Here is a 14,560-nt window from a genome sequence, read left to right on the forward strand (position 1 = left end):
ATCAGCACCTGAGGTCAGTAGAGACAAAGCCCTGAGAGATCTGATTCTGAATCATGAAGTCCTGAGCCCTAATCTTCCTTATGAGAAAAGAGTGTACCTGGATAGAGAAACAAGGGGAATAGGAGCTTGGTGAGTGTGAGCAAATCTGTAACATAAGAGTCTTTAATACATGAGAAATTATTTGAAGCAAAATACAAGAATCTTAAAATTTTCAGCTATATTAATAAAAGGCATCATACTTTTATTTTGTTTAAAAAAAAAAACTCAGTTAACTTTTAAAAGTTGAAAAAAATTGTCCAAAAAAACCAACCTATTAAGGAACTGTTCAGTAAGGTTCTGTTGCTGGTCAGAACCATCTTCCTGATTTACACCTCCTTCAAGTAGCATTTGCTGGTAAATTTGTCGCTGCTGTTCCTTCTGTTCTAAATGCTGCTGATAGCGTAATCTCTGCCTATAATATTCTTGAAACTGTTCTGTTGAATCTCGAAGCTTTAAAAAAAAAATTAGATTACATTAAAATAAATACATTTTAAAAGACTGACAACTAAAAACGATAAGAACTTTATTATAATAAACATTATAATAAATTTACTCTATTAAGTTTACTGATTTAATTTTTTAATTCTGTCAAACATTAAATATTGATCATACTGTTCTATACAAAATATTAGCATAACAGTAAGGTCAAGAACATGGCTCAGTATTCAAGTAGGCCAATTAGCTTTGATCTATTCTCAGGTCCCAGACTATATTCCTAACCCCAACCATCCATCTTTAAAAATATATAACTTATGGTCTAATAAGATCTAACAAGAAAATCCAGATGGCTCAAAATAAAATCCATCAGTGCTGACAGAAAAAGCAATTAAACATTTATCTCTTATTGATTTTGATCTAAAAGTTTAATTTTTTATTAAAGCTTTTTTATTTTCAAAACATATGCATAATCTTCAACATTCACCCTTGCAAAACCTTGTGTTCCAAAATTTTTCCCTCCCTTCCTCCCACCTGCTCCTCTAAATGGCAAGTAATCTATGTTAAATATGTGCAATTCTTCTATACATATTTCCATAATTATCATGCTGCTACAAGTTTAATTTTTCATACAAAGGATATTACTGTTCCACAAAATGTTTCGATAGTATTGTTCAACATGCTTAATTTAAGTATTAAAAATTCCTTAGTTATGCCATATAGGAAACCTAACAAAACTTCACTCTTAAGAAGTTTTTAGAATGGTTTAAAATGACTTCTAAAAACAAAAAGAAAAAAGATAAACTATTTCAATTTTCCTATTGGCACAGCAACTATACAACATCTAGGAGAAAAGTATTCACTAAATGTAGATTAATCTTTACTAGATTCTATTGTTGGCAACAAAAGGTTCCATTACCAAGCTGCTGTTATAGAGTAATAATAGGCCTATTTTCCTCTGGGATGGCTTATATACCAGTTTACAGGTACAGTGTTCTGAAGGCATCCTGGAACAGAATGACCAGCTTGAAAGCTGACCAAGGCAGAACTTTTAAAGAATTCTTTTTTAAGAGAACTTCTATATGTAATATACACATATACACACATATATTACACATACATATTTGTGTAATTAAATAGGAGAGAAAATAAGAGAAACAGAGATAAACTGACTGAAATTATTCTCAAAGAGCACTCTCAAAAATCAATAGGAAAAAATACCATGATTTAATTGTTGACTTGTTAAAAACACAAGTGTATAGCTGAGTTTATTTATTATTCACTTACTATAGTTCAACATTTCCTACTGAAACAAATCAGAAAGAATGAGTTAAATGATATGTTTATTTACAACAATCTTACTATCAATAATACATTAAATGGTTTTTTCTGCCAACTATTCATTAACAGCAATATTTATGGGAGAAAGCAACTGTGGTACAAACAGTATCAGCTTAAATAAGAAATTTTACTGTCACCATGAAATGTTTCAACTCAACAATTTTAACTGGAATGACCTTTTCTAATGGCTCTACATAAAATAAAATTAATCCTGATTTTAGAAACTATATTATTTTCCTTCAGAGCTGTAAGAAAGTTCAAGAAATAATCTCCAACCTTTAAAACTCAAAATCAAATACAGGTTTATATTAATAGTGTAGATAGTAACTTTCTCATTAAAGTAAAAGATTACAAGATATAACTGAAAACCTAAGCCTGTGTTTGATCCATTTTTTATTACTCTTCATTAGAGAAGGGGGGGAAATAAGCCACTCACAAGAAAAAGTCAAATATATTTCCCCAAAGGAGCACTAGAAAACTACAGCTAAATTCCAAATAAACAAGTTCTAGTTTTTATTTAAATGATGATGTTACCTCATTTTTTTCTTGCTTGGCTGGTACAGGATTTTGTGTTCCATTGACTGGCTCTTTTTCTGAAGCTGAAACCTGCTCTAAGTTTTCACTGCTCACAGGATGTTGTGCTTCTGAAGGAGTATCACTTCTTTCCATAAAGTACAAAAGGAACAAAGGTGATGAAATTAGTGTAGGCAAACAGGTGTGGAGAGAGATATATTTCAATAGAAAACATGTTCACAAAGAGCTGTGAAGAAAAATCTCTCATATAAGACAAATGTAACAAGTAAATTTCTTGAAAATTTATTTTTTCATGAAAAAAATTAGATTACTACATTAGGAAACCCTCCAAACTCTACAAACCTAATATGGTGAGAAAAGAGCATTGGACTAATTCCAGCCTATTTATTAGCTATATGACTTTTGAAGAGTCACTTAAAGTCTATGTACTCCAGTTTCCTCACTTAGTATGGTAGATGAACTAAATTACTGTTTTCTAAGATTCATTCCTGTTTTAAATTTATATAATTCTGTGTTATATCCTCTCCCCAAATAGTTTCTTAAGGATTACCCCATGCCTTCCTTTAATATCTCTCTACATTTTCCTGCAAAACTGTCTTCAATTTCTCTATATTTAATACAAGCAAAAGGTGAATATGTAATTTTCCATTTTTGAATATGTATCATTTACAGTCTGCTTAAGATGGATTTATCTAGTTATTCCTAATATTCTTCATTCGTCCATTCATTCAGAAATGCTGGCAACAACCTAAATAGAGACAGACCAGGACCCTGAATCAAAAATCTTAGGAACAGCTATGCCTGAAAACCATCAGATCTAGTTAAAGTACAACTTCCAAAACCATCACCAAGGGGAGAAATTCAGGAGAAAGGTCACTTCCTCAATGCCATCAGTAGCAACTGGCAACCAACTACTACCTACTGAAACACATATGTAAAAAGAACCATGGGCAGCACTGCTCCAGACCAGAGCACCAAACTCAAATAGAAATGGATCCCTGCAGGTGACATTCTAAGAAAATCACAAACTAACCTTCTCTCTATTTTGTTGTATTTTTATATGTTTGTAAACATTTCCCAATTACATTTAAATCTGATTTGGCTGATACAACCCAGGGACCTTGACTTCGACATTTCTAATCCAGACCACTGCTCTTATTTACTACCAGCTCTCTACCATTACAGTAAAGTAACTCCTGTGAAGAACAGACCAACCTTCCTAACCGACTTCCTCTCACAAGGACAGGCAAGTCTGCCTAGCTAAAGCAGCAAAACACTCTGAAGGAAAGACAGGAGACAACATATTTCATTAGGGTGTGGGGAGAGATATATTTCAATAGAAAACATGTTCACAAAGCTGCGAAGAAAAATCTCTCATATAAAACAAATGTAACAAGTAAATTTCTTGAAAGTTTATTTTTTCATGAAAAAAATTAGATTACTACATTAGGAAACTCTCCAAATTCTACAAACCTAATATAATGAAAAGAGCATTGGACTAAGGTTCCAGTCTATTTATTAGCTATATGACTTTTGAAGAGTCACTTAAAAGTCTATGTGCTCCAGTTTCCTTAGTATGGTAGATGAACTAAATTACTGTCTTCTAAGATTCATTCCTGTTTTAACCACCAACACTATCTCTCTTCCAACCCTGATAGAGGCAACCCAGGACCCTAAACCCAAGAATCCTTCAGAATAACAATGCTTCCAGCCTAGAGCCCATAGTGATCATCTTGGAAAGCACCTTTGTGAGATGTAGGCTGCTAAGTGCTCCACAGCTTTGGAAAACACAGAGAAGAAAATCCCTATCTTCAAAGTCCTTGGCCCAGTCCAAAGCCGCAACATCAGAAACTGCTATGATTTTATCAGTACAAATGACATCAAAAAGAGGCATTACCATCTGCTTTGCTGCTATAACTTAAGGACTTTTCTGAGTTGTGACTGAAACAAATTACGTATTGATCTCCCCATGACAATGTGAGCTCTAATATGAATGACAGCAAAGATTCTCTTTTCTATTTGTATCTGCAGCACTAAGCACAGTGCTTTCCTGGAGTAAGCACTTATAATCAATGCTTTATTCATTTATTCTTTAAAAGTCCTTGTAATATGAAGAATTATGAATTAAACATAAATAATATTATATTGGGATAAATATGTTAACAGCCAAATTTTTAAAATAAGACTTTATTTTATTAAAATTTTTTTTTTTTGGCTGAATGGATATAGCTAGAGAAGAGTCAAGAAGCCCTGAGTTCTAATTTAATCTTACCTTAGACACTTACTGATTATATTATCTTAGACAAGTTATGTATTCTCTCTGAGACTCAGTTTCTTCATTGGTAAAAAGGGTGATTCTAACAGAGCCTGCCTCACAAGACTGTTGTGAGGATCAAATGAGATTTATAAAGTACTTTTCAAACTCTAAAGCATTATGTAGATGTAATGAATTTAGAAATTAAGTGGGAAAACAAATATAAACCTATCAATTAATCACTGAATTTAAAAAGACTAAGGAATTAATTTCCACTAATGTTTATGTCTAAGACACTTAATTTGCTCTTTAGGAGATGATTTAGTATTTAAGTGCCTGAAAGCAGTTGAAAAAACTACTTACTAAAGATAGACTAAATATATTCAATTCCTAAAACACACAAATATATTTGCAATAATAATAATAATACATTTGCATTTCAGCAAAACTTTCATTCAGCTGTGTTCTGAGTATCAAATGAGATACTATTCATAAAGCACTTAGGGCATACGTGGCGTATAGCAGATGCTACAGAAATGCTTATTCCTTTCCTTGCCTATATAGTATGACACAGAAGCTTTCCAGGACCTTACCATCACTCATTTAATAATATAAGTAGTCTTTATTTCTTATCATATTTCACTACTTGATTCAACCCTGAAGAAATGGTGTACACAAAGACAACCCATTTACTAGAGCTTTTGACAATGTAGTGACTGAAAAAAAGAGTATATATTCACGTGAAGGTGAATACATGAAGATGAAGCTTCAAAAAAGCTATCATGTCTAAAAGTCAAGACTGCTCATGTTTGCCACTAAAAGACTCTCCCATTTCATATCTGCAATATTTTGGGTGCCATTATTTGTAAAGTACTTAATGAAATCCTTTGCACATAGTAGGAAATTAATAAATGCTTTTTCCCTTCCTCTTCCATTTCCCTCACCATGTACCCTTCTCATGGAAGGTACTTCTAGAAGTAGCTATGGTAGTATCTGGAACTGTTGTATCTGATTATAGGTCAGATTACAGACCCTCTTTACAGTATCAATACCTAGTAGGGATAGTACTGTAGGAGAGACCATTCCTTTCTTAGAGTAGAAGGTAAAGAAAAATGGAATTAAAGGGAAGGATGAGAGAAGATTCAAGTGTTATTTTAAGATGGCCACTGTTTCAGTGCAATTGGGAAATGTCTGACAAAAATACAATCCAACATAATGTTATTTTATTATAGCTTTTTATTTACAAGATATATTCATGGGTAATTTTTCAGCACTGACAAATGCAAAACTTTTTGTTCCAATTTTTCCCTTCCTTCCCTCCACTCCCTGCCCCAGATGGCAGGTAGACCAATACATGTTAAATATGTTAAAGTATATATTAAATACAATATACAATATAATGTTAACTTATGATTTTCTAAGTCAATATATAGGGGTAACTAGGTGATGCAGTTGATTGGAGTATCAGACCTAAAATCTTGATTTCAAATCTGGTCTAAGACACTTAGTAGCTACGTGATCCTGAGGCAAATCAATAATAACTGAAACTTTTATATACAAGTTTATATATAACTGAATATATATAATAACTGAACAATTACAACAAAGTGTGCTTACAGGAATCCATTTCTGTTTGAACTTAACACCACTGACATTCTATTATAAACCCTAGTCACTTAATTTCTCTGAGAATCAATTTTCTCATCTGTAAAATGAGAATAGCAGTACCTGCAGCACTACTTTATATGACTATAGGGATCAAATGAAATGATATTTGTAAAGTTCTTTGCAAACTTAAAAGTGCCATTTAAATGTCATTATTATTATTATTCCCATGCCTCTAAATAACTCTATCCAATGTTACTTAAAAATATTAACCAATCAACAAATCTTTATCAAATTTTTGCTGCGTGACAGATATTGGGGGTAGGCAGTGAAGCTAAAACTGTAAGGAATTAACTTTAAAGTGCTGGTCTCAAAAACTGTCAGGTTTATCTGCCCCAAAGATATTTAACTATACATACCCTTTGACATAGCAACATTCTCACTTGGTCTATATCCCAAAGAAATCAAAAATAGACGAAACTTAAGTACATAAGAGACATAACTATAAAAATATTTATAGCAATTCTTTATGGGGACAAAGAACTGATGCAGGTGTGGTCCCTTTAAGAATTGATTTATTCTTTCTGATTCCCAATCCTTCCTAGTTGATGCATTATCAATCCAGGACCTTTTGATTCACAAATCCTGGTCCCTTTGAATTCCAATAGAAGATCCAGGTCTGTCCCAGTCCCACCTGGATCTGAGACAACTTGGGACTCCGCCCATAGGCCCCTCTAGCTGAATCTCTCATTATAAAAGAAGTTAAGCTGGAATCCTCTCTTTGCAGAGGTTCCAAACATGCCAGCCTTACACCTGGCATGCCAGGACCCTCTCCTCCACTGGAATCCTGTTTCTGGTACCCTTCTTATCTCTTTATCCTTACCTATTTCCTTAACTAGATTCTAACCTTACTTCCAAACCCCATAATAAACCTCTTTTATCAAACTAGCTTTTGGGGCCAATAAATTCCTTTACTGGGGACTCGCTGCCACTAGACCTCATTTAACTCGGTATCCTTGCACCAAATCCAAAGGGGTTGCAGGGGAGCTCTATTTGACTCCTTGTACCCCAAACCTGCTAACAGACCTCAATTAAAGCCTAATTTCATTTAGGTACCCCATATCTAGACCTCATCAGAACTGGGAACTGGGATTGGAGGGCACCATCAATAGGAGAATGGGATTAATAAATAACATATGTATATAAATATGATGGAACACTACGGTGCTATAAGAAATAATGAAGGGAATCAGAGAAACTCAGGGTTATAAGAATTGAACTAGGACATTTATACAATAACAACAATACATTACCAACTATAATTCCATAAGACTTGTGTTTAAACACATTAATCATCTCCTAATTAAAGAACTGACAGATTCAAAGTGCAGACTGAGATTTTGGAGAGGGCCATGGGACATAGATATGCTGTTTTTCCGTAAATATCCATATTTTTAACAAGGGTTTTGTTTTTCTTGTTCTCTCAATGAGGAAAGAGAAGGGAAGAAGGAGAGAAAGCAGATTTTTATTAAAATAAAATACAATTTAATTTTTTAAAAGATAATTATAAAATTCACTCTACAAAAACATTGTTTTCTATCACACAGCAATTTTATAAACAAAAATACTTACCGTTCAGGTGATTCTTCATAAATACTATGACATTCTGTATTTTCAAGCATGAGACTTCTACTAAGATTTTGTACTCCTGGATAATGAAAATTAGCAAAGGAATGTGACATTGGAGAAGTTTTGTTTCCAAGATCTGAGATTCGCTTATCATGATTAGTTAAACCACAAGTTAAGCCATCTAAAGCAGGATTCAGAGAGCGTGTCATGTATGCATCAGCTGACTGAGGCCTTCTCATTGGGGATGAAGGATAAGGAGAAAGTTTGCTGATAAGAGGAGTAAGAAGATCAGCATATGCAGCTTTTGTAGGCTTCAAGAGTTTGTCAACATGAATATTCAGCATCTTTTGTTCAAAAGCACAAGAAAAAACAGTAGGTGGAAGATTTTGAAGCCATGACAACAAACTCAAGTCCAAATCATCACAACCATTACCACATAAAAGGTCAATGCCAAGAAGTACTTCACTTTCTGTGATTTCTTCTCCAGTTGCTTTACTCTGACAAAATTCAACACAACACTCATAAAGTAGTCCCTTCATTACAAGCTGAAATAAACGATTGTTACTTGCTTTAAAGCCAGCTTCACTTAGTTTCCTGTCAGCAGGAATGAACTCTGCTACCATAACACAAGCCTCTTCAAAACAGTGAACTCGTGCAGTGCTGGGGTTCCAGTCCTTGAATTCTGCATGATTAGTCAGGCGAGGCAAAGTAAGTAACAGACAGAGTTTGCTATAATCATCTTTAGAAGGGCAGTACTCTTCTAAGGCATGGAGGCACTGCACAGCTTCTTGCATGGTAAATTCCAACTGTAAACAAAAAATACTAAAATTGATCATTCTTTGAAAAGATCACAAAGTGAATAGAATTTCTTTTTTCAATACAAGATTTTGTCAAGCTAGTTTTTGTAATCTTTTAACTGCAAAGGGTGTATAGGGTTTAATAATATATATATGAAAAATATAAGTTTTCATTTGAACACTTAACTCTGCTCCCACTACCTTCCTAATCAAAATTTTCAACATAAGCTTCCTGAAATAATCTTCATAGAAGTCCATGCAAATGAAGCTCTGAACTATAGGAAATTAAAGCCTTGTAATAGGATTAACCTGCATATTAGGATTAACCTGCATATTAAAATACTTTAACAAATTTGGGGATTATATATATAATATACACACACACACACACACACACACACACACACACACATATCAAGTTTTAAAACCCTGAATATGTATGTATGTAGTATATACATATATATATACATAACTTGAAAAGAAAATTTACAAAGGATTTTAAAATTGCCAAATCTTGAAAAGTGAAAATTGAATTATCAGGAATTCTAGCAAGATGATTTTAGTAGGAGACCCCTCATTAATCAAAGGTGGAACCTTTGATACTGAAGGAGTTAACAATGGGACAATTTTGACTCGCAGATAAAAACTGTTAGTTTTTTGGTTCTGCATCTTTCAAGAAAGCAGTAGTTGTTTTTAACCAAAGGTCTCTGAGTAAATAAATATTTATATGGTGCATGTGTGAAACAATTTATACTATATGACATTGAAAAAAAGATTTAACTCTGATTAACTTAGTATTCAACCATGATTCCTAAGGATTGTGCTGAAGCTTCCCATCTCCTGACAGAAAGATAAGAGATTAATAAGACAAAACTTTGGCCATTGCTAATATATATTGACCAACATAGAAATTTGTTTTACTTGTTACAAGGATTTTGTATTTCCTACTGTCTTTTTTTAGTGGAGTGGAAGGTGGCAGTGACAGAAAATAAGTACATGCTAATTAAAATTTAATTGAAAAAGAATGAATTTGATAAAATTAAATATGTAACAAAAAGAAATGTAAAAATTAAAGAATGATAATTTTCAAGTATTATACAGCTAAAAGCCAAAGTAATTTGGTTTATTACTCAACTAATTATATACTACTTAAATCAAAATAGATGGCCATGCTGGTACTTACATTGATTTTCTACCACCACATAATGGGAATTGTCAAATGCATAGATAGCACATATAGATAAAGAGCATAAACCTAATCCCTGTATGGGTTTAGATATACATATACATACATATATATATATAACTTATATAGGTTATAACCTATACAGGAATTCCACATCTTCTATATGATCCTCTCCTGGTTGTAGTCCTCGGGTAATCTGGTGGGGAGCCAAAGAAAGCAAACCCAGAGGGCCTCTTTTGACTAGGTATTACATAAAGTAGGATAGGAAAATCTACAGGGGATAAGATAAGGACTAGACAAATAAATGAGATTTTTTAAAGAAGCATTTATTAAGCGCTTACTATACGCATCAAGACTGTTTAAGCACTAGGGATACAAAAAAGAAAGTGAGACAATTGACGTCAAAGAAACATTTTAATGCAGAGAAAACATAAACAACTAAATACATATAACATCTATAATGGTTTAAAAGGAGACAACCTCACAAGGAAGAATAGGATTGTGAGGATATAAAAGGATCTCTTGCAAAAGCTGGGATTTCAGCTGAGTCTTGAAGGAAATCAGGAAATCCAGGAAGGCAACGGGAAGGAAGACAGCGTACTAGACATGCCGAGCAAGCCAATGAAAAGGCAGGGAATCCGGGATGGTGTATCCTCCGCAAGGAAAAGCAAGAGTCAGTTTTGCTAAATCACAGAGTACACAGAGGGAGCAAAATGTAAGAAGACTAAAAAGGTAGAAATGTGGGGAGTCAGCACTAATCTACAGGCCATAAGGTGATAAGGCCACATTCCAAAAGACTGCCCTAACCTTGAATAGGCAGATATCTAGGCATCTCCTAATCACATCCTGGAGCTTCCTATGACCAAAGGCACCTGATCAGCTCATCTTTGGGCAGGAAACCAATCCTTTGTCTAGGACCACCCTGTACTAAGTTCGCTCATCCCTGCTGCTATATATATCTGTACTATTGCACCCATTAAAATGAGGCTTGATCAGATGGTTTTGTCTTGCCTCCATCCTCCTGCGCGTCCCCTCTCTCTTGCCCTTGTCTCTTTTCTTCCAGGGTCCACATACTCTGCTTCGAGGGCCGAGGCAAGAAAGAAACCAGGTTTCAAAATCCAAACAGAGTATTTTATATTTGAACTTGAAGGTTATAGGAATCATTAGAATTTACTGAGTGGAGGGAGACTAGTGAAGATGGCATGCTAAGACTTAACATTTTAAGGAAAACCATTTTGGCAGCTAAGTGGAGGGTGGAATAAACTGGTGCAAGATTCTGAGGTAGTTTTAACAGTTCAAGTTTAGGCCTGAACCACCAGGGTTTAGAAGAGATGTTATGAAACTGTAAGATTTTGCAACTGATTTAATTTGTGGGGTGAATACAAGTAGAAGATGAAACCTATATTGAGAGCCTAGATGACTAAAAAGATGGTGGTATCCTTAATAATAGGAAAGGAAGGATGGGGGTGGGAAGGAAGAATGAAGCCTGTGGTCTACATGCTACTCTATCTTGGAGAATCTGACTCTAATTACATTTATCATTTTACAAATGATTGAATAATGTAGATAAATTTACAATTTATTTATGAAATAATGTGATTTGAAGAGCATACCGCACTTTACAGGCTATTTTTTTAAACAAAGTGTCTTTTTCATACATCAAAATTATTCCAGACTCCTTAAAAGATTTAATAACAATTAACTGTTTTTAACTCTCTAATCATAAACACCAGACAAAGAGCATAAAGCAGGGAGATATGTATATTAAACAAAAGTGTCTATAATTTTGATGGAAGAAATCCTGCATAGCTGAAAGAGATTCCCAGAGATAGTCCAGATCCTTCTATTTACAGACGAAATTGTGATGACTGCATCAAATCCCAAAATATTATAGAATCTCTTGGAAAACATAATCACTCAAAGAGTATGACTGTATCAGCAGACAAAGAAAAACCAAGAAGATAAACTGTCTCAAGCTCATATTATAATTATGCATCTGAAAGGGCAACCTGAAGAGCTTGTCCATTAGTAGATGTTTATGTATGTATATACATATCTGTGTTTTAAGAAATTATTTCTCTCTGGTATTTACAACCAATTATTGTACGCAGATCAAGGTTTTTCCTCTTTTCTACTTCCTTGTCCAGAAATCAAGCAGCACAGGAAATCTTTCTCAATAACTTACCAAGCCAGGTTGGCTGAGATCTAATTTTAAAAAGTAAAAGAAATTCTGATGGATTCTTCTTCATTGTGTCTACTCAGACACGTCTGTGAAAATGTGGTTTCTCCCTTTCGTCAGAGGTGAAATGGAAATTGATATTTCTTTGATCAAGTTTTCCATGATCTGAATCATATACTCTCAAAACCCTCTTTGTAATGTAGCCCACCCTTTCATTGTAATATTCATTCTCTTATTAACTGTTAGCCAATCAGAAATGATTGCTACCCTTGGGAACACCGACTCTTCAAAGATCATATAAATTATGAGTCTACCACCCTGAAGGTTCTTTGGTCTAAAAGAGACAGTCAAATGACCATCCTTTTATTAAAATGTTGGCATTGTTAATAAAATGATTAAACTATCTAGAACTTATGTCTCTCAGAACTTTTTAAAATGCCGCAGTGTATATATCTTGTGCAGATAACACATATTAGGTTTGGAATTGAATAGGAGAAAGGAAGAGTGAATTATCTTTGGGAAAACTCCTTTAAGGCTCTAAGTTTTTCCTGAAAGCAAAAGTCTATCTTTATAAGATTAACATTCTACCATATGTTGTCATGCCATAGCATAACATGAACTGCAATTATTTCTAGAAAATTAAAAATAAATATCATACAGAGGACAATGAAAAGGCATCACATGGTAGGTATGAGCAAGTTTAACATATAATATATGCAGAACATCAAAAAAGATCAGGAGTAAAAGATGGCATCATATGAGAGGAGAGACGATAGCCTGGTCACATTGTGAGGATGAAGAATCACTGACAGAAGGATCTAATAATATTACCCTTATGATATCAAAGAGAAACTGAGATAACTATTGTGTTGAAAGGACCCCTTAGAGTGAATTTATGAAAAGAGTGTTTAAGAATCACATAGGAGGAAAGGAAAAGATGCACTGAAATCTGTATTGTTGAAGAACATTCAAACTAATGAAATTACAAATCCATTTGAATATAAGCCCACTACCTACTCTGGCCTTAACAGCTTCTAAATTGAACTAGATATCTATTGAGATATTCATAAAAATTTTCTTTGTTCTTGAAGGAAGAAACAAAATGAGAGAGAATTTAGAGATAGCAGAGACTTTAGAGTCCATATTGAGTCCCCTCATTTACAGTTAAGAACAATGGAGCCTAAAAAACCAAATAAATGACTTACTCAAGGTCACACAGTTTAATCAATGGCAAAGTCAAGACTAGAACCTCGTATCTCCCAGAGATCAGTGCTCTTTTCACTACACAACATGATATAATCATTCTATTATAAGCCTTTCTTTTTTCGTTTAAACCCTAAAAAAATCATCTATGTGATTTGTTATATAATTTAAACCTTTAAAAAAGCAATCTTCAATAATGGACTGATATTCTATTAAAATCTTCATCTGATGCCTTGTCATAGTACAGAAGTGACTCTGGATTCAAAATGATGTATTACAATAGAATGAACTCTGGCAGACCCTACCAAAATAGAAAGATTCCAGGTACAACCCTGATGACCAACTATCTCAGCTGTTGTCCCAAGGATTAGACTTGCCACTTTGAGGAAAAACTAATCACCAACTTGACTTCGGGACAATAAATTTTCTACCTACTGCTGTAGGTTCATAAGGGACAACTAAGTCATGTTTAGCCAAGATCTAGAGCAGAAGAGTGAGTACTCACAAAGATAAAATCACTAACCTTTGAAGTAAAAACAGCACTCAACAAAGAAGCACAAGGACTGAGATATGAGAAAACTCCATGAAGAGAAAAAGACCATCAAGGGCCCTTCAATGCTGTACCTGAAAACTATTTTGAAAGTTTCTAACTTCTACCTGTGTACCTAACTAGACAATGCTGTGTAAATTTTTTAAAGATTGTGAGTCTAGTTTGGGGAGTAAATGTTTTGTAGCTATTGATTTTACTATACTATCACAATAAAAGCCTTAGCTAAGACCTAAATACTTACCAGAGTCATTGGTAAGGAAAGTACACCAATGGGACTTGAGATCTACAACAGTAGGAATGGATATCCAAAAGGGTAGAACTTCCTGCTTAAAACTTAAGTACCAGATGACTTCTGGGTGAGTCAATCTGCCAGTGAAGTTACAAGAGAAAGGGATTATATATAGGATCAAAGTGTACCTGATTATAGTGTCAGAACTCTCTCCACTAAAATCCTACTGCAATGTCTTCGTGTGGGTTCTTGAAGGCTATACAAAGCAAGAGATAATTGAGCTAGGAAACAGAATAAAAGTTGGAAGAGAGGGGAGAACAGAAGAAGGTTAAAGAGATGTTAGAAAGATTACCTGAGAAAGAATAAATTAAACTGACAATGGTAAAAGACAGAGGCAAAGCATAGGTTTATATATGATGGCCTTAATCAGTAATAAAGTTGTTGAGGGAAAGCCATTAAGTCTCAGTGAATATTTTCTGAAAAAAGCAGTAGGGAGGAATATGTTCAGAGGTATAATATGATCATAAATTGTATGTCAATACTCAGGATATACCTGTATTTATACTCAACCCTTTCTGT

At 34.0% G+C, this 14,560-nt stretch overlaps 1 protein-coding gene across 6 annotated transcripts in view; it reads right to left on the reverse strand.

Annotated features, from left to right (window-relative positions):
* Positions 1-14,560, reverse strand: part of WDR47 (WD repeat domain 47) — a 74,763-nt gene that overhangs the window by 27,421 nt on the left and 32,782 nt on the right. For 4 of the 6 annotated variants that reach the window (XM_023503418.2, XM_031967198.1, XM_031967200.1 and 1 more), the window contains exons 5-7: positions 7,841-8,643; positions 2,350-2,476; positions 311-489 (exon numbers count right to left, since the gene is read on the reverse strand). In XM_023503418.2, the coding sequence (XP_023359186.1) occupies positions 311-489; positions 2,350-2,476; positions 7,841-8,643 (1,109 nt within the window). The remainder of the gene's footprint in view (positions 1-310; positions 490-2,349; positions 2,477-7,840; positions 8,644-14,560) is intronic. The other 2 variants (XM_031967199.1, XM_031967201.1) reach the window with 1 other exon arrangement.

This window comes from Sarcophilus harrisii, chromosome 4, assembly GCF_902635505.1.
Source record: "Sarcophilus harrisii chromosome 4, mSarHar1.11, whole genome shotgun sequence".
In the NCBI taxonomy this organism is placed as follows: domain Eukaryota; kingdom Metazoa; phylum Chordata; class Mammalia; order Dasyuromorphia; family Dasyuridae; genus Sarcophilus; species Sarcophilus harrisii.